General features: G+C 42.8%; 1 protein-coding gene across 1 annotated transcript in view; it reads right to left on the bottom strand.

Annotated features, from left to right (window-relative positions):
* DGKB (diacylglycerol kinase beta) overlaps nucleotides 1-19,031 on the bottom strand; it is a 320,729-nt gene that overhangs the window by 223,293 nt on the left and 78,405 nt on the right. The window contains exons 9-13 of the mRNA XM_075271811.1: nucleotides 18,413-18,532; nucleotides 9,282-9,399; nucleotides 4,979-5,067; nucleotides 4,765-4,881; nucleotides 1,471-1,569 (exon numbers count right to left, since the gene is read on the bottom strand). Of these exons, the coding sequence (XP_075127912.1) occupies nucleotides 1,471-1,569; nucleotides 4,765-4,881; nucleotides 4,979-5,067; nucleotides 9,282-9,399; nucleotides 18,413-18,532 (543 nt within the window). The remainder of the gene's footprint in view (nucleotides 1-1,470; nucleotides 1,570-4,764; nucleotides 4,882-4,978; nucleotides 5,068-9,281; nucleotides 9,400-18,412; nucleotides 18,533-19,031) is intronic.

The following is a 19,031-nucleotide window of genomic DNA, read 5'->3' on the forward strand; positions in this document are numbered from 1 at the left end:
CATCAATCCCACAGGAATCGTGCGGGGCACAAAGCGGAGGGGCCGAGGTCCATATACATTATAACTAACTGGTTTAGATATCCATTCAGGCACACGGGAGTGTACTGTACATGTCCGGCCCTATACTAAGACTGCGGTATGAAACATCAGCAATAATAAATCTGCCCCAACGTGGTTAGATAGACAATAGATAGATAGATAGATAGATAGATAGATAGATAGATAGATAGACAGATGATAGATAGATAGATAGATAGATAGATAGGAGATAGATAGATAGATAGATAGGAGATAGATGATAGATAGATAGATAGATAGATAGATAGATAGATAGACAGATGATAGATAGATAGATATATAGATAGATAGATAGATGATAGATAGATAGATAGATAGATAGATAGATAGATAGGAGATAGATAGATAGATAGATAGATAGATAGATAGATAGATAGGAGATAGATAGATAGATAGATAGATAGATAGATAGGAGATAGATAGATAGATAGATAGATAGATAGATAGATAGATAGATAGAAAGATAGGAGATAGATAGATAGATAGATAGATATAGATAGGAGATAGATAGATAGATAGATAGATAGATAGATAGATAGGAGATAGATAGATAGATAGATAGATAGATAGATAGATAGATAGATAGATAGATAGGAGATAGATAGATAGATGATAGATAGATAAATAGGAGATAGATAGATAGATAGATAGATAGATAGACAGACAGACAGACAGACAGATAGATAGATAGATAGATAGATAGATAGATGATAGATAGATAGGAGATAGATAGATAGATGATAGATAGATAGATAGATAGATAGATAGATAGGAGATAGATAGATAGATGATAGATAGATAGATAGATAGATAGATAGATAGATAGGAGATAGATAGATAGATAGATAGATAGATAGATAGATAGATAGATAGATGATAGATAGATAGATATATAGATAGATAGATAGATAGATAGATAGATAGATAGATAGATAGATAGATAGATAGATGAGAGATAGGAGATAGATAGATGATAGATAGATAGATAGATAGATAGATAGATAGATAGATAGATAGATAGATGATATATCTGGCACTGAGCGCGGCCCCGGTGAGTATATACTAGTATACACCTTGCTCTATATCCCGTCTCCTGTGTGGCGTACGCTGTGGCCGGTCTCATCACTCACAGTAACCTCTGCATTGCAGATAGACACTGAGCAGCCAGGACTGACCATACGGAAACCTTCATCTTTCTGGGAAGTTGGATCTTTAAAAGACGTAAAATTTAGAAGTGACCTGCTCTACCATTTCTGGTAAGTACAAGTCATAAAACCTGACTCCGGCTCCATTACTGCTTCTCCTCACCAGGCTTCATTGTCATCTTAATGGGAAAGCCGTATATTAGAGAAACTTCTACCCAGACCCGAAACAGAACAGGGATAAGCTCACCAACACGACCGGGCAAATGGTGGTGGGGGGTAAGATGTGATCCTTCAAGGGGCCGCAGTCACATTCAGGTTTAAGATGTGAAGCACATTTATTGTGAAGCTGTGGAGACACAAAGAGGAACAAAACTGGTAAATCACAGGTTAACGGGAAGTTCTAGAACATTCAGTATCTCTTGTTAGAGTCATTGCTGTTCATTCATTCATAGACATAGGCATGCTTTCCAAGAACGGAGACTGTGCATCTAGCGCTACCTACTGGAAAGCAATAGGGGTGTGGCTTACTTTTTTGGAAATTTGCATATTTTCTGCAGGGTTTATAAGACTCCTTAGACCCCCTCATGCTCCCCATAAGGAGAAACATTATTCCCCACCCCCAGACCTAAATAGATATAGTAGATAGAGTCATATGCCCAAGAAATAAAATAATTCCAAAAACATTCATTCCCCTTGATATGAATGGTATGTAATGTGTTAAAGGCACATTCCACAATCGTAGCATAGATGACCTACTCTTAGGAGATGTCATGGGTGGGGTCTAATACCTGGCACTCCCACTGATCAGCTACAGAAGAGGCTACAGTGTTTGTGCTTGATATTGTAGCTCAGCCCCATTCACTTGAATGGGACTGAACTGCAAGCAGGTCATGTGATTAAAAAATGTAACATCATTGGCTTGTGAAATAGGAATGGCACTCACTCAAGAGACGTTGCTGTTTCATACAGTTTATTGGTGGGGGTGTCACACCCCCCTGACCTAATACTGATGACTAGTAGGGTTGAGCCGATCTTGAGATTTCCGATCATTTTCCATCCGAACTCAATCCCGATCCCAATTCCGATCCTAATGCAAGTCAATGGGATTTTTTAATTATCAAAGATCGGATTTTAAATACAATCCTATTCACTATACCACACGGAGTCCAAAAATTGAACGCTTCAATTTTTGGACTCCACGCTGTGTAGTGATTAAAAAATCCGTCGGCTACTTAGTCCCCTCCTGTTGTCCACTTACCTGCTCAGATCGTTGCCGCTTCCCATTCTTCTGGGTCTGGTCCTCTTTCATACGCATGCTTTCAGAGCGCCGTGCATGCCCCCGCCTCCCAGGCTAATATTACTGATGCTGGGAGTAGGCGGGGCTTGTTGTGGCTTAAGAGAGTGTGGGTGGGTACAGGCAGGGAAACATGAGTGCATCACTCACGTCTCTCCTCCCAGTACCCGCCCACACTCTCCTAAGCCACAAGCCCCGCCTTCTTCCGAGGTCTGTAACACTAGCCTGGGAGGCGGGGCATGCACGGCGCTCTGAAAGCAGGTGCATGAGAGAGGAACGGACCAAGAAGAACAGGGAGCGACAGCGGATCTGTGCAGGTAAGTTGAGTGATCGGGATTCCGTTCCCGATCTTTTTGAGGCGGGATGGGAACCCAATCGCGATCATGAAATTTACTCGATTGCCAATCGGAATACGATCTTTTCCGATCCCAATCGCTCAACCCTAATGACTAGGGCTGAGCGATTGGGAAAGATCGGATCCTGATCTGCGATTGAACAAATTTCTTGATAGGGATTGGCTGGAAAATGATCGAAAATCGGATTTTGAAATCTCACGATCGGCTCAACCCTACTATATGTATAATAAACAATTAAGGTCGAGTGATCAGGATCGAGAAAGATCGGATCCCGATCAGCGATCAAGAAAATTTCACGATCGCAATCGGGATAGGGTGGAAATGATCTGAAATTGTATTTTAAAATCGATCCTGAAATCTCAAGATCTGTTCAACCCTACTGATGACCTATCCTAAGCCCTGGAAAACACGGCAAGTTAAATTTTAGATAAAAGTGTAATTTAGATAATTTGACAAAATTTAAGCACTAATTAAACCCATGGAATTATGGGACATTGTAGAATTTATTATTTGATTGTTATTTTAATAAAAAAATAGAAAGAGTTAAAAAATTGTAAATTAAAATTTAAAAAAAATTAGAAAACTTTTAAACTCCTTTGCCGAAATTTCTTTTACTTTTCCGCAGCATTTAGTCAAGTCAATATCTCTTATTCGTTATGTGATTTTTGATGAGTTTGTCCTAGATATTAGGGAGATTTTATTTTATTTGTTTAACTACAATATTTAATACTACTCCCCTGCTCATTGGTTCCAACAACTTCCATACTAAAAATCTGACCGCAGGTGATAGGGATTGCACATGTTCAGATTTTTTTCCCCCTGTTTACAGTGTTTATGAAAGTTTAAATAGTTATAAAAATAATAGAAATTGGCTTTTTTTCATTTCAAATTTTTAATTTTACTTTTAATGCTGTGGAAGGTTCCCTTTAAATCCCAGATACTTAATAAAATCCCATCCATCTTATAAATTGGGGAAGTCTACCTCTGTAAAATAATAGACGCGGAGACGTTTTGATTACTGTTTCATAACCAAAATTTTATGCAATTTTTTTGTGGGCCTCCAGGTATTTTTGAAAATACTAGAAAAGCAAAATTTTTAAAAATTTTATATTTTGATCTTCATATTCTCTCTCTACAGAAACTGAATATAGTAACATGAAAGAAAGTGGCACTTGATCCTTTCAAGGAAATTGAAACAAGTGTGACTTAGAAATCTTCCACGTTATCTTAAAGGGGTTTTTCAATTTTGACAAACTCAGTGTTTTTAGAACAAGTTGATGTCAAAGTTTCTTATTGAAAAAAATTCCCAGTAATTGGCAGTAATCTATGAGGGATCCTGGTAGCAAGAACATACATGCCATCATGGAGTCCTAGTAGATGGACGGCCTAGTCTAGATTGGTCCAAAACCCTTTACTACTGGGTGGCCAAAATTTGTGTAGATGTCTTCACTCCAGAAGAAAAGTTTGTAGGAGGAAGCAAATCTCAGGCCCTTCTGTCCTTTTTGGTAAAACCAGGCAAAACCATTGAATGACCCCAAGTTTATCAAGCCCGGCAGAAAGTATCTAAATTCCCTGCAGCGCCACCACAGGAGAAATAAGGTATTGCCCAGTTCCCTTTGCATTACATAGTCAGAGACAGGCCAAGACCACCAAAGAAAAAAAAAAAGTTTCTTGTCGATGCTCCTCAATGTTCCAAACAGAGGACTCACGATAATCTTAGAACTCTGTATTAGTCTAATAGAATTTTTTATTTTTATTTTTTTACTATAAACCCTTCTATGTATAATACACTACTTTGAATAGTAAAACCATACAAAAAATTCAAAAATTACAAAATTGTAAAATTTTCAAAAACATTTATTTTTAAAAATCAAAAGGAGCAGCAACTTACTGTGATCTGACACCACACACAGTGCAGTCCTGTGAGGCCTTGGTAGCACTTAATGGCTTTGTGGCACTTTTCACATTTGGTGGGGCAATTTCCTTCCACCCAAAAATGATGCATCACCTGCAAAACCAAGAAAAAAAATTTAAAAAATTTAAAGATTTAAATTTTTGAACTAGGAAACGGAACTCCAACAAGATACATAGTAGCCGGGACGTACATTGGTGTTCTTCTTTGACTTGACGTAGGTTTTGATGCAAGATGGCGGAGCTCTGGACACACAACGTTCATGGGCGGTGTATTTGCAGACTGGAAAAACAAAACCACGTATAGAAAAATGAGTGAATTATTTCGAAGCAGGATAAGATAAGACGTAACAGTCGCCTCCATAAATCAGGACTTGGGCTGTTTTTCTCAGTCGGCTTCAGAAGGGCAATAATTACGGGAAACATGATGCATATAAAACAAGAAAACCTTATCAGGAAATGCGGAATCCGATTAGTCCCAACTCAAATTTTTAAAAAATGACCCCCCTCAAATGATGAGCACTTTGAAGACAAATTAATGGCAGCCAAATGGACTGGTGTCATTTGTTAATAAAAAAAAATTAAAAAAAAAATTAAAAAAAAAGAAGAAAAATCAACATTTTCCAAAATATAAGCTTATGAGCAGCTGGCAAGCACGAAAGTAAAAGCCATATGAGTTTATGATGTTCCGTCTATTGGTTTATCCGATCCTTAAATAGCTGATTAGTCCATTTCCAGATAGCAAGTGTTGTCATAGATGCCATGTACTCAGCAGCACAAGTTCATTTGTAACACACGACAACAACAACGCTATGTCTTCATTGGGTAAATTTGTTGCCTTCCGGAATACACCATCTGCTTCTAACATTTGATTTTCCAGGCACATCAGGCAAAATGTGGGATCATAGGATTATCGATGACATTACCAAGAAAACAAAACATGGTCTGTATGTCAGCGAACCAGCCAGGTCCCTCGCATTAGGGAACTTTTATTCCCTCGTTGGCCTGGCTGATCTCGAAGACCATCTTCCCGTAGAGATTGGATAACGTTGTCTTGGCTATAGGCCTAAACTCATCCATAAGGGAAACTCAAAGTCTAGTCAAAAAGTTATTCAACTTTAGTATGGAAATCTCTACCCGAAGTAAACCCAAACATTAGATTAAGGTTGGACAAGCTTACCGATTTTGGTAAGAGTGGACAACCATCTAAAATGTATAAGATGTTCTACAGATGTCAAGGAAAAAGGTTCCAACATGGCCAAACTGAGCAGGTCTGTGTAGAACATGGAGAAGAGGAATAACAGAGGGTGACCAGTTATGGAAGGCGTATGCCCAGGTCCTATGTGGTCCGATACTGTATACAGTAGACACCACCATGTATGACCAGTCTCATCTTTACTTCTCCATTAGAGTATCTGGAGAAGGTCAGGCTAAGAGTCAGACTAGGCTTCCTTGAGCCCACCAGGGAAGATGAAGGTCCTCCCCGTCTATACAGGCCAGGATCCTATCCATTACTTGCTTCATAATTCTTGTTATTAGGGTTGAGCAAACAGGATAAGAAAAGATTGGATTCCGATCCCGATGTTTTCTGGCGGGATCGAGGTCAGAGGTTAGCTCAAGATCTGCTCAACCCTATGTATATATCATTAATAGGGTTGAGCGATCGGAAAAGACCAGATCCCGATCGAGAAAAATTTCACAATCGTGATAGGGTTCGGCTGCAAAATAATCGGAAATCGGATTTTAAAATCGATCCTGAAAACTAAAGATCGGCTCAACCCTTATCATCAATAAGGTCTACAGCTGGCCATACTGGAGATATCTGTTGGTGTAATAACTGCCCAACACCGACTTCATCTCTCCCAATTCCCCTACACATGTACGTTCTATAGGGACAAGGACAGCAGCTCCTGCAGACTCCTCCGATACTGACTTATCTTCTAGGCAGGGGTGAGCTGATATCAGAAGATTTGACCAATAAGAATCTAATGTCTATGGAAAGTTTAATAGGTCATTTGTGAAGCAACTCATAAGAAATAGATCCCAATGCCAAGTGAAGGCTTCTAAGATCTCCAGATACATTTGTCTTCTGCAGTATTTATAGGAGTCTGTTGAGTCAAGGCCTACAGGAAGATCCTTCACTAATCTGGTGTACTAGTCCAACCTTGGTTGCATGTGATGTTACTTTGTCTTCTTTAATGTCTTTATTCAATAGCACTATGGAGATAAATGAGTGTCAGGGAAAATAAGGGCGGGTTCACACCAGCTACTGGTCTCCGCTTCAGGTCTTCTGCCCGAGTAACTGGACAGGAGACGGAAACAGGCAGTCACTTTTCATACCCATTCTTTCGAACAGGTCTCAAAGTGTCCGCACGTGAGTGCCTGTGAGCATTTTATGGTCTCTGCGGAGAAAGCGTTTTCTGTTTTTAACTGGACACAAAGTCGGACATGCAGAACTTTGTGTCTGTTTAAAAAAAAACAAAAAACTATTTTGCCGCAGAGACCATAAAACACTCACAGGTGCTCACGGGCGGACACTGTTTCCATCTCCTGTCAGCAGAATAAAGAAACCTGAAAGCGGAGATCAGGGCGCAGATGTGACCCCGCCATCACAATGTTCATATTTTTGCTTTTATAGGGTCTTAGGCTCAATGTTTGTCCAATATGTCTGGGGGAGAGAAGGGAAAGTCAAAATTTACCAACAGCTCCTGAAGGAAGTTACAACATTTGGAGACATCAATTCATCACTTAGTGTTCTATTGCTAGAACACGATAGATAGAATAATAGATAGATAGATAGATAGATAGATAGATAGATAGATAGATAGATAGGAGATAGAAAGATAGATAGATAGATAGATAGATAGGAGATAGTTAGATAGATAGATAGATAGATAGATAGATAGATAGATAGATAGATAGGAGATAGATAGATAGATAGATAGATAGGAGATGGATAGATAGATAGATAGATAGATAGATAGATAGATAGATAGATAGGAGATGGATAGATAGATAGATAGATAGATAGGAGATGGATAGATAGATAGATAGATAGATAGATAGATAGGAGATGGATAGATAGATAGATAGATAGATAGGAGATAGATAGATAGATAGATAGGAGATGGATAGATAGATAGATAGATAGATAGATAGATAGATAGATAGATAGATAGTCAGCTGAGTCTCGGCTCTCGGTCAGCTCTCTCCCGCAGTTTGTACTTTCTTCACCTTCAGTATAAGTATTACCATCACATTACTTAGGACTCGCTGACTACAGGACTTTAATATTTCAGCAGCAGTTTGTGAGGTGCGGCTTGTGGCTTTGGCACGTTGTGTAGATCTTCCTCTTACTGCATCGATGATGTATTTATTGCTTACCTATTGTGGAGAACAGTAAATACTTTGTGGTCTTTGTTTGGATCAGGACGATGAGCCGAGCTGTGTAATGTCTCTTAAAGGTATAGCAGAAATCGGAGAGGGGGATGTGGGACTATCTTGTAGGGTCCGGATGTATCATAGCTATATAGGGACCTGCAGGGGGCGCAGGCAGGGATGTAACGCATTGCACATTATTTAGGCTGGGTGCACATCTGTGCCGGAGTCTCTGGAGACTTTGTTGCAGTCAACGCCAAATATCAGCGGACAAAAAAAGTGCTGCAAGGGTTGAGCGATCGGGAAAGATCAGATCCCGATCAGCGATCCAGTAAATTTCACAATCGCGATTTGCTGGAAAATGATCGAAAATCGGATTTTAAAACGATCCACTATAGTTAATGGGGTCTGGCAATTAATGTTGGTCTGTGTGTCCATTGTTCTGATCCTCTGAGGGACACCCAGGCAAAGATGTCAGCATAACATTATTGTGATTGTCCATATTTTTTCTGACTTGGGTCTGTATTTATTTATGAGTCTGGGGTCTATATTGGGTAGGGCTGGGGAACCGAGTAGTTTATTTATCAGGTCTGGGGCTTGTTTTTAGGCGTTCGGATCTGCAGTCTGAATTTAGTGGCTTGGGGTCTTTATTTAGGGATTCTGTGATCTGTATTAACTTAAAGGGGCTGGGATATATAGTTACGGGGTCTGGTCTGGGGTCGGTATTTTGGGGTTCCAGTCTAAGGTCTGTTTTTATATTTAGGGTTCGCACTTCAGGGTCTGTATTTCCAGGCTAGATAATCGATTACCTATCTTTTGGATTGGCCACATTCATTGGAATGGAACTGCGTTGCGATCAGGCCATAAGACCAATAAACGTGATGTCACACGGCCTATGAAGTGGCCCCAATGGTCATCTATTTGAATAGCCAGCCTGTAATACCACACATTGCCTCTAGTGGCCACTGCAGTACATAGACACATATCCCCAATCCCGCTCCTCCAGTGACGCTGATCACCCCCCTGGGATTAGTGAGGTTCTCCCTAGGACAACCCCTATATATTCCACACCAGGTGTTTACGTCCTGACCGATACATAGGTGACGTTTCGGCACTTACATGAGCAGCACAATCCTTGTTTCCCAAGACCAATGAGCATGTTCAGACACAGGTTGCAGTAGGCAGGTTTATTGAAGTGCTTCAGTCTCCATACATGTTGTCCGTCATCCTTCACATTCTGCGGGGGGATATTGGGAAAACATGGTGGTAAATGCCGGAGTGATAGACATATATGATACATATACTGTACATGAGACGAGCCGTATACAGGGGGGAGGGGGGGGGAGGTATCTGCTGATAGTAGAACGATTCTGACCCAGGCAAGCACAAAGTACAGGTGAAAGGGTTAAAGGATCGATCAAGGACAGGCCTAACCTACTCCGCCTTAGCTGTCGTCAGTCCCTACGAGGTGACAGATCTTAACCTTCAAGCGTGCCAAGCATTTCAGATGACTGCCGTCGTCTATACGAAGAGTAAAGCGGTTTTATATGACTTGTATTTTCTAGCAGTTTTCCCCTCCATAGGCTCTTTCTCTAATTCAGTTTTCCCATAGCTGGGGGTGGAGACGAGCTGCAATGATGTTCCTTATACACAGCACATGGAGGAAAAAGCAACTCTGGAGACTGCTCCATAACTCTCTCCTACTCACTCAGCAGCAGCAGCACCATATACAGCACTATAGAGAAGTACTGATGGGAATAAAGCACTTGAGGTAACATAGAAGACTTGCTATTAGCTGCAGCAGCTACTATCTTAGCCTCTCTTTCTCTCTTACATGATTTGACCCCCTTCACAGACTCATATGAGCACACGCAATTTGATATATGAGACCATAAACAGTCCATCTTGGAAGACCATGATGGATTTAATCAAGATTTATAAGTTATGAAGGTGTTTACTCTTCTGTTACAGGGAAGGTCCAGTTTTTTTTTTTTGTTTGTTTTTTAATGTATTTAACGTATCTAAGAGCTATCCTATATCCAGACTATGCCAAAGTAAGGAATGGTTGGGTGTGGGGATGGGTGTGGGGTGTGTGGTTTAGGGGTGCATGTGTCCTTGGGGTTTTGTCGTTCTTGTTTGGGACGTGTGGGTATGGGTGGGAGTAGAGTGGGTGGGGTTTAATAGTCTTTGGGGTCTCATCTTCCTCTTATTTGGTGACAGCTGGACACGTATTGGGCAGCGATCTCCACAGTGGCCTCTTCTTCTCCCAGTAGGATGTAGAGTTTCCTCTTCTCGTCTGCAGATATGAAGTCTGGGATGTGGGCAGAGAGTCTTTGGTAGTAGACGGCCCTCACAGCTGAGTATTTGGTGCAGTGTAGCAGGAAGTGGGTCTCGTCTTCTAGGGCCCCCTGGTCACAGTGCTGGCACAGTCTCTTCTCCCGTGGCTTGTACGTCTGCCTGTATCGCCCCGTCTCTATCTCTAGGTTGTGGGCGCTCAGTCTGTATCGGCTCAGGGTCTGTCTGTGCTTGGGGTGGCGTATTCTCTCCAGGTAGGTGGCCATGATGTAGTCCCTTTGTAGGGATTGGTACACGGTGAGTTTCTTGGAGTTATTTATTTCGTTTTTCCATTCTTCAATGTACCGCTCTCTGTTTGCCTCCGTGGTCGCCTTTATTTCGGCCTTGGTTATCATCTGTTGGTGTTTTTGGTTTGGTGGTTGGCTGCTGTTTGGTTGTTGAATGTCTGGTTTGCTCAGGTGGCTTAGCCATGCTTGGTGGTGGTAGGAGTCAGGCTTGCTCACCTGGATGTGTGCCTGGAAAGCTAGCGCCCTCTTCTGTATGGTGAGCCATAGGGGGAGTCTGCCTAGCTCTGCCCTGCAGGCCATGTTGGAGGTGTTGCGATGGACATGGAGCAGGTATTTGCAGAACTCCAGGTGGAAGTTCTCTGTTGGGCTGGAATCCCACTTTAGCTGGTCTGGGTAGGTGGCTGGGCCCCAAACCTCACTGCCATAGAGAAGGATCGGGGAGATGACAGCGTCAAATATCTTCATCCAGACCCTCACCGGTGGTTTGAGGTGGTACAGTTGTCTTCTGATGGCGTAGAAGGTTCTGCAGGCTTTTGCTTTCAGGGTTTCTATTGCTGCATTGAAGCTTCCTGATTGGCTGAGCTCCAGCCCCAGGTAGGTGTAGCTGTTGGTTTTCTCCAGTGTGGAGCCGTTCAGTGTGAATTGTGGGGTGGTGGAGGCTTTATTGTGGCCCTTCTTCTGGAATACCATGATTTTGGTCTTCTTCTGGTTGATGGGTAGGGCCCATGTGGTGCTGAATTTTTCCAGCACTGACAGGCTTTCTTGGAGGTCTTTCTCGGTGGGGGCCAGGAGTAGGAGGTCATCGGCATACAGCAGGAACTTCACCTCTCGGTTGTTCAGGGTGAGGCCTGGGGTTGGTGAGGCCTCCAGGGCTGTAGCCAGTTCATTGATGTAACTGTATATATACTGTGGTAATACTGCAGTATATATGATATATACAGCTATATACTGCAGTGTATGAAGTAAATACATGAGGGAACTCTGTGACTGTATATATACTGAGGTAATACTTCAGTATATATGATATATACAGCTATATACTGCAGTGTATGAAGTAAATACATGAGGGAACTCTGTGACTGTATATATACTGAGGTAATACTGCAGTATATATGATATATACAGCTATATACTGCAGTGTATGAGGTAAATACATGAGGGAACTCTGTGACTGTATATATACTGAGGTAATACTGCAGTATATATGATATATACAACTATATACTGCAGTGTGTGAGGTAAATACAGGAGAGGACTCTGTGACTGTATATATACTGAGGTAATACTTCAGTATATATGATATATACAGCTATATACTGCAGTGTATGAGGTAAATACATGAGGACACTCAGTGACTGTATATCTCCTGAGGTAATACTGCAGTATATATGATATATACAACTATATACTGCAGTGTGTGAGGTAAATACATGAGAGGACTCTGACTGTATATATACTGAGGTAATACTGCAGTATATATGATATATACAGCTATATACTGCAGTGTGTGAGGTAAATACATGATGAGATTCTGTGACTGTATATATACTGAGGTAATACTTCAGTATATATGATATATACAGCTATATACTGCAGTGTGTGAGGTAAATACATGAGAGGACTCTGTGACTGTATATATACTGAGGTAATACTTCAGTATATATGATATATACAGCTATATACTGCAGTGTATGAGGTAAATACATGAGGACACTCAGTGACTGTATATCTCCTGAGGTAATACTGCAGTATATATGATATATACAACTATATACTGCAGTGTGTGAGGTAAATACATGATGAGATTCTGTGACTATATATACTGAGGTAATACTGCAGTATATATGATATATACAGCTATATACTGCAGTGTGTGAGGTAAATACATGAGGACACTCAGTGACTGTATATATACTGAGGTAATACTGCAGTATATATGATATATACAGCTATATACTGCAGTGTGTGAGGTAAATACATGAGGACACTCAGTGACTGTATATCTCCTGAGGTAATACTGCAGTATATATGATATATACAACTATATACTGCAGTGTGTGAGGTAAATACATGATGAGATTCTGTGACTATATATACTGAGGTAATACTGCAGTATATATGATATATACAGCTATATACTGCAGTGTGTGAGGTAAATACATGAGGACACTCAGTGACTGTATATATACTGAGGTAATACTGCAGTATATATGATATATACAGCTATATACTGCAGTGTGTGAGGTAAATACATGAGGACACTCAGTGACTGTATATCTCCTGAGGTAATACTGCAGTATATATGATATATACAGCTATATACTGCAGTGTGTGAGGTAAATACATGATGAGATTCTGTGACTGTATATATACTGAGGTAATACTGCAGTATATATGGAAGCTCCTGTGTGTGTGTAATGGCCGATGGTCAGAGACTGCAGGAGAGATGGCCGCTCACTATCTTGCCCCATTGCTAAGAGAGACAGCAAATGGATACCAGTGACAGTAAAATGACCGAAGAAACATCAAATGGACATTCTAGAGAGCAAATGTGCAGGAGAGACAAAGAATAGAAGAGACAGTAAATAGATGGGAGAGATAAGAGAATAGTCAGAGACAGAAGAGAAATAAGAGAGGCTGCAGGAATGGGGACAGATCGCTCTACAGTGTCAGTCTGTCTAGGGTTTAGCACTATAGCCTTGCAGCACTGGAGTCCTGGGTTTGAATCCTGTCAAGGACAACATCTGCAAGGAGTCAGTATGTTCTCCCAGTGTTTGGTGGGTTTCCCCGGGCATTCCATAGCCATACTAATGGGGAATGTAGATTGTAAGCCCTATAGGAGACAGGTATTGACCATCTCTGTAAAGCGCTGTGGAATATGATGGCGCTATACAAGTATAATGATAATAGAGAAACGTCAGTATTTCTCATATAAATAAAGGACCAAAGTCATTCAATAAAAGAACAAAAATTACATCATCTCTGACCTGCGCCAGTTACCACAGGATTGTATAGGCGGTGTCTGCCATCTAGTGGACATAATGTATAGTGCTAGTCACAGATATAATACTAACTCATGAAGCTTTTATATAAGTGTGTGTGTGCTTTCTATCATTATATTGGCCATACTTGTATATTATTCTGTATATATCCCTGTATTACTGCTTATGTCAAATAAAGACACTCAATCTTTTACTCTCTCCGCTGCCTCTTCTGATGTAAACACATTGCCTTTCATATTATGTCCACTAGATGGCGGAGAGAAAGTCATACAGCAACCTGACCACTAAGTGTTACTGCCTATAATACCCTGCAGCATCCCAGAGATATAGTGATACTGACTGCAGCCCTCTATATACAGTATACAGGACACAGTGATGTCACAGTACAGGGATAATACACACAGTGATGTCACAGTACAGGGATAATACACACAGTGATGTCACAGTACAGGGATAATACACACAGTGATGTCACAGTACAGGATAATACACACAGTGATGTCACAGTACAGGATAATACACACAGTGATGTCACAGTACAGGATAATACACACAGTGATGTCACAGTACAGGATAATACACACAGTGATGTCACAGTACAGGATAATACACACAGTGATGTCACAGTACAGAGATAATACACACAGTGATGTCACAGTACAGAGATAATACACACAGTGATGTCACAGTACAGGATAATACACACAGTGATGTCACAGTACAGGATAATACACACAGTGATGTCACAGTACAGGATAATACACACAGTGATGTCACAGTACAGGATAATACACACAGTGATGTCACAGTACAGAGATAATACACACAGTGATGTCACAGTACAGAGATAATACACAGTGATGTCACAGTACAGGATAATACACACAGTGATGTCACAGTACAGAGATAATACACACAGTGATGTCACAGTACAGAGATAATACACACAGTGATGTCACAGTACAGAGATAATACACAGTGATGTCAGAGTACAGGATAATACACACAGTGATGTCACAGTACAGGATAATACACACAGTGATGTCACAGTACAGAGATAATACACAGTGATGTCACAGTACAGAGATAATACACACAGTGATGTCACAGTACAGGGATAAATCAAATCAAACAAGCTTTATTGACACCTCCGAATAGATATTTGGCATTGCCAAAGCTAGTAAAGTGGGGGGGGGGGGGGGGGTTGGAGTCAGGGGGGTGGGGTGGTTGATTTGGGGTATACTATATATATATATATATATATATATATATATATATATATATATATATATATATATTTGGGACTGTGAACTATGTGACTGTGAGACAGGGATAGATGTACAGGCAGGGTTAGCTAGGGATTACCTTTATTTAGGGGGAATGTCACTCACCCAGCTCTTTGGGGCTCTATCTGGTCGGGATCCCTGTCAGTTTGTGATATCCCGGAGCTGACTTTTTCCCATAGGAATGCATTGACCAGCATTGATTGGCCAGTGTAAAGCATTCGGCCAATCAATGCTGGTTCTGCTGGAGGAGGCGGAGTCTAAGATCGATCCACAGCAGTTTCCATTGTGGTCCGATCTCAGATGTAGCAGTGCTGAAACAGTACTGTACATCGGAGATCAGGCATTCACCCTGCTTGGCTGCGTCTGCCAGCTCTGCTACATCGGGCCGTGCGCTCAGCTCAACTACTCCGGAGTAGTTGAGCTGAGTGTGCAGTATCTGACAGTGTGCACACTGCACACATCTCGTGTGTAGCAGAGCTCAGCACACACTCAGCTCTACTACATGTCTACAACAGAGTGTAGGGATATAGCAGAGCTGAGTGTGTGCTGAGCTCTGTTACACCAGAGATGTGTGTGACAGGAGGAGTAGCTGAAGGGATGGTTGGCAGTAGTACAGAGCTGTATGTGTGACAGGAGGAGTAGCTGGAGGGATGGTTGGCAGTAGTGCAGAGCTGTGTGTGTGACAGGAGGAGTAGCTGGAGGGATGGTTGGCAGTAGTACAGAGCTGTGTGTGTGACAGGACTAGTAGCTGGAGGGATAGTTGGCAGTAGTGCAGAGCTGTGTGTGTGACAGGAGGAGTAGCTGGAGGGATGGTTGGCAGTAGTGCAGAGCTGTGTGTGTGACAGGAGGAGTAGCTGGAGGGATAGTTGGCAGTAGTGCAGAGCTGTATGTGTGACAGGACTAGTAGCTGGAGGGATGGTTGGCAGTAGTGCAGAGCTGTGTGTGTGACAGGAGGAGTAGCTGGAGGGATGGTTGGCAGTAGTACAGAGCTGTGTGTGTGACAGGAGGAGTAGCTGGAGGGATGGTTGGCAGTAGTGCAGAGCTGTGTGTGTGACAGGACTAGTAGCTGGAGGGATAGTTGGCAGTAGTGCAGAGCTGTGTGTGTGACAGGAGGAGTAGCTGGAGGGATGGTTGGCAGTAGTGCAGAGCTGTGTGTGTGACAGGAGGAGTAGCTGGAGGGATGGTTGGCAGTAGTACAGAGCTGTGTGTGTGACAGGACTAGTAGCTGGAGGGATAGTTGGCAGTAGTGCAGAGCTGTATGTGTGACAAGACTAGTAGCTGGAGGGATGGTTGGCAGTAGTGCAGAGCTGTATGTGTGACAGGAGGAGTAGTTGGAGGGATGGTTGGCAGTAGTGCAGAGCTGTATGTGTGACAGGAGGAGTAGCTGGAGGGATGGTTGGCAGTAGTGCAGAGCTGTATGTGTGACAGGAGGAGTAGCTGAAGGGATGGTTGGCAGTAGTACAGAGCTGTATGTGTGACAGGAGGAGTAGCTGGAGGGATGGTTGGCAGTAGTGCAGAGCTGTGTGTGTGACAGGAGGAGTAGCTGGAGGGATGGTTGGCAGTAGTGCAGAGCTGTGTGTGTGACAGGAGGAGTAGCTGGAGGGATAGTTGGCAGTAGTGCAGAGCTGTGTGTGTGACAGGAGGAGTAGCTGGAGGGATGGTTGGCAGTAGTGCAGAGCTGTGTGTGTGACAGGAGGAGTAGCTGGAGGGATGGTTGGCAGTAGTGCAGAGCTGTGTGTGTGACAGGAGGAGTAGCTGGAGGGATAGTTGGCAGTAGTGCAGAGCTGTATGTGTGACAGGACTAGTAGCTGGAGGGATGGTTGGCAGTAGTGCAGAGCTGTGTGTGTGACAGGAGGAGTAGCAGGAGGGATAGTTGGCAGTAGTGCAGAGCTGTGTGTGTGACAGGAGGAGTAGCTGGAGGGATAGTTGGCAGTAGTGCAGAGCTGTGTGTGACAGGAGGAGTAGCTGGAGGGATGGTTGGCAGTAGTGCAGAGCTGTGTGTGTGACAGGAGGAGTAGCTGGAGGGATGGTTGGCAGTAGTGCAGAGCTGTGTGTGTGACAGGAGGAGTAGCTGGAGGGATAGTTGGCAGTAGTGCAGAGCTGTATGTGTGACAGGACTAGTAGCTGGAGGGATGGTTGGCAGTAGTGCAGAGCTGTGTGTGTGACAGGAGGAGTAGCAGGAGGGATAGTTGGCAGTAGTGCAGAGCTGTATGTGTGACAGGAGGAGTAGTTGGAGGGATGGTTGGCAGTAGTGCAGAGCTGTATGTGTGACAGGAGGAGTAGTTGGAGGGATGTTTGGGTGTAGCAGAGCTGAGCTCTGCTTCATCTCCTGTGTCCGGAGTAGCCGAGCTAACTGCATGGCTAGCTCTGCTTCATCTCGCCATAGTAATGCATTGACCAGCGTTGATTGGCCAGTGTACAGCATTTGGCCAATCAACGCTGGTTCTGCTGGAGGAGGTGGAGTCTAAGGTCGGACCAGAATGAAAACTGCTGTGGACCGATTTTAGACTCCGCCTCCTCAGGCAGAACCAGCGTTGATTGGCCGAATGCTGTACACTGGCCAATCAACGCTGGTCAATGCATTCCTATGGGAAAAAGTCCGCTCCGGCATATTGCAAGCTGACAGGGATCCCGACGTAATACAGTGACTTTGGTGTGTTAGATGCCCCCAGACATGCTCCCCCTGCTGTCCCAGTGTCATTCCAGAGGTGTTGGCATCATTTCCTGGGGTGTCATAGTGGACTTGGTGACTCTCCTGAGTCGAATGGTGGGATCCTCTGAAACGAAGCATTTTCTCCCATATACTATAATGGGGTTCGATATTCATTCAAATAGTCCAATATAGAGCAGCTATTCAAAACGAATCTCGAATATTTTACTGTTCGCTCATCTCTACTGCAGAGGTCTAATGTAATAATTCAGATCTGCAATACCTGACACAGGACGGGGCGGATATATAACAGAGGCTTCTGATTAGCTCCTTATATGTAACTCTTATTCAGTCTTTATAGAAGACCCGGGAGGGGATATTTGTTCTGTATTTGACTCTGACACCTCTGTGGGCACCGTTCCCCCGTTCACTATTCTGCAGCCAGTATTATTATAGACATATTTCGGCTACTCCCATGTGATGGGCTCAGCGATCAGTTCTGTGTTGACCCTTCACTGTCCAATCTCATTTATGCCACTGCCACAGGATTGACCTTGATCTTATGATTGTCCTTAGGGGTGTGGCCAGGATAAAGGGCGGAGCTTAGCTCCAGAATGTCTATTGACTGTTCCATGACTGAGGACCCCTAGTGGCCCCCTATTATATTACATTATATAACAAGAAAACAAAAACTGTAATAGTATAAATCTAATAAAACATAAAATCTTACGTTTTCCAACCCAAGTAATACGAGGAGGGGGATGGTGGTCATTCCTCCCTGAATCCATTCATCCAGTGACACCGTCCCGTCATGGTCATAGTCAATCTCTTCCATCATTTCATGGAGAATCTGCCATCACAAATAGAGAAAGTCACACAAGGCACCTTCACATGGTAGGACATGGGGCACTTTCTCGACCTCGTCTTGATCTGCTGAAGTATATGAGGAGATCTTCCCGCTCTCCAGTCCTGATATAGCGCCAGGCCGAGTGTGCACCTACTGCTCCATTCATCCTCTATGGGTATGTCACGGCGGATATGGAGAATGGCTGGCTCCTCACTGCACATGCTCCACCTGCCGCTCCATCAGGATCACTGGTCCCAGTGCCCAGAACTAGTCCCCAATACTATCAGTAGGGAGTAACCTCCAACTTGGATACAATCCCTTTAAATAATACCATTCTGCAAGACTAAGCTCACATCCGTATACAAGGCTAAATCCCCACGTCGCGGATCTGCAACAAAAAAAAGCTGGATTTCTGCATCGTGGGGCCTCGGCCTAATACACATTATCATATCAAGGATGCAGAAAGGGTTTCTACTTCTTAGCAGTTGTCAGAGATTGTCAC

The sequence above is a fragment of the Leptodactylus fuscus genome, chromosome 4 (genome assembly GCF_031893055.1).
Source record: "Leptodactylus fuscus isolate aLepFus1 chromosome 4, aLepFus1.hap2, whole genome shotgun sequence".
NCBI lineage: Eukaryota > Metazoa > Chordata > Amphibia > Anura > Leptodactylidae > Leptodactylus > Leptodactylus fuscus.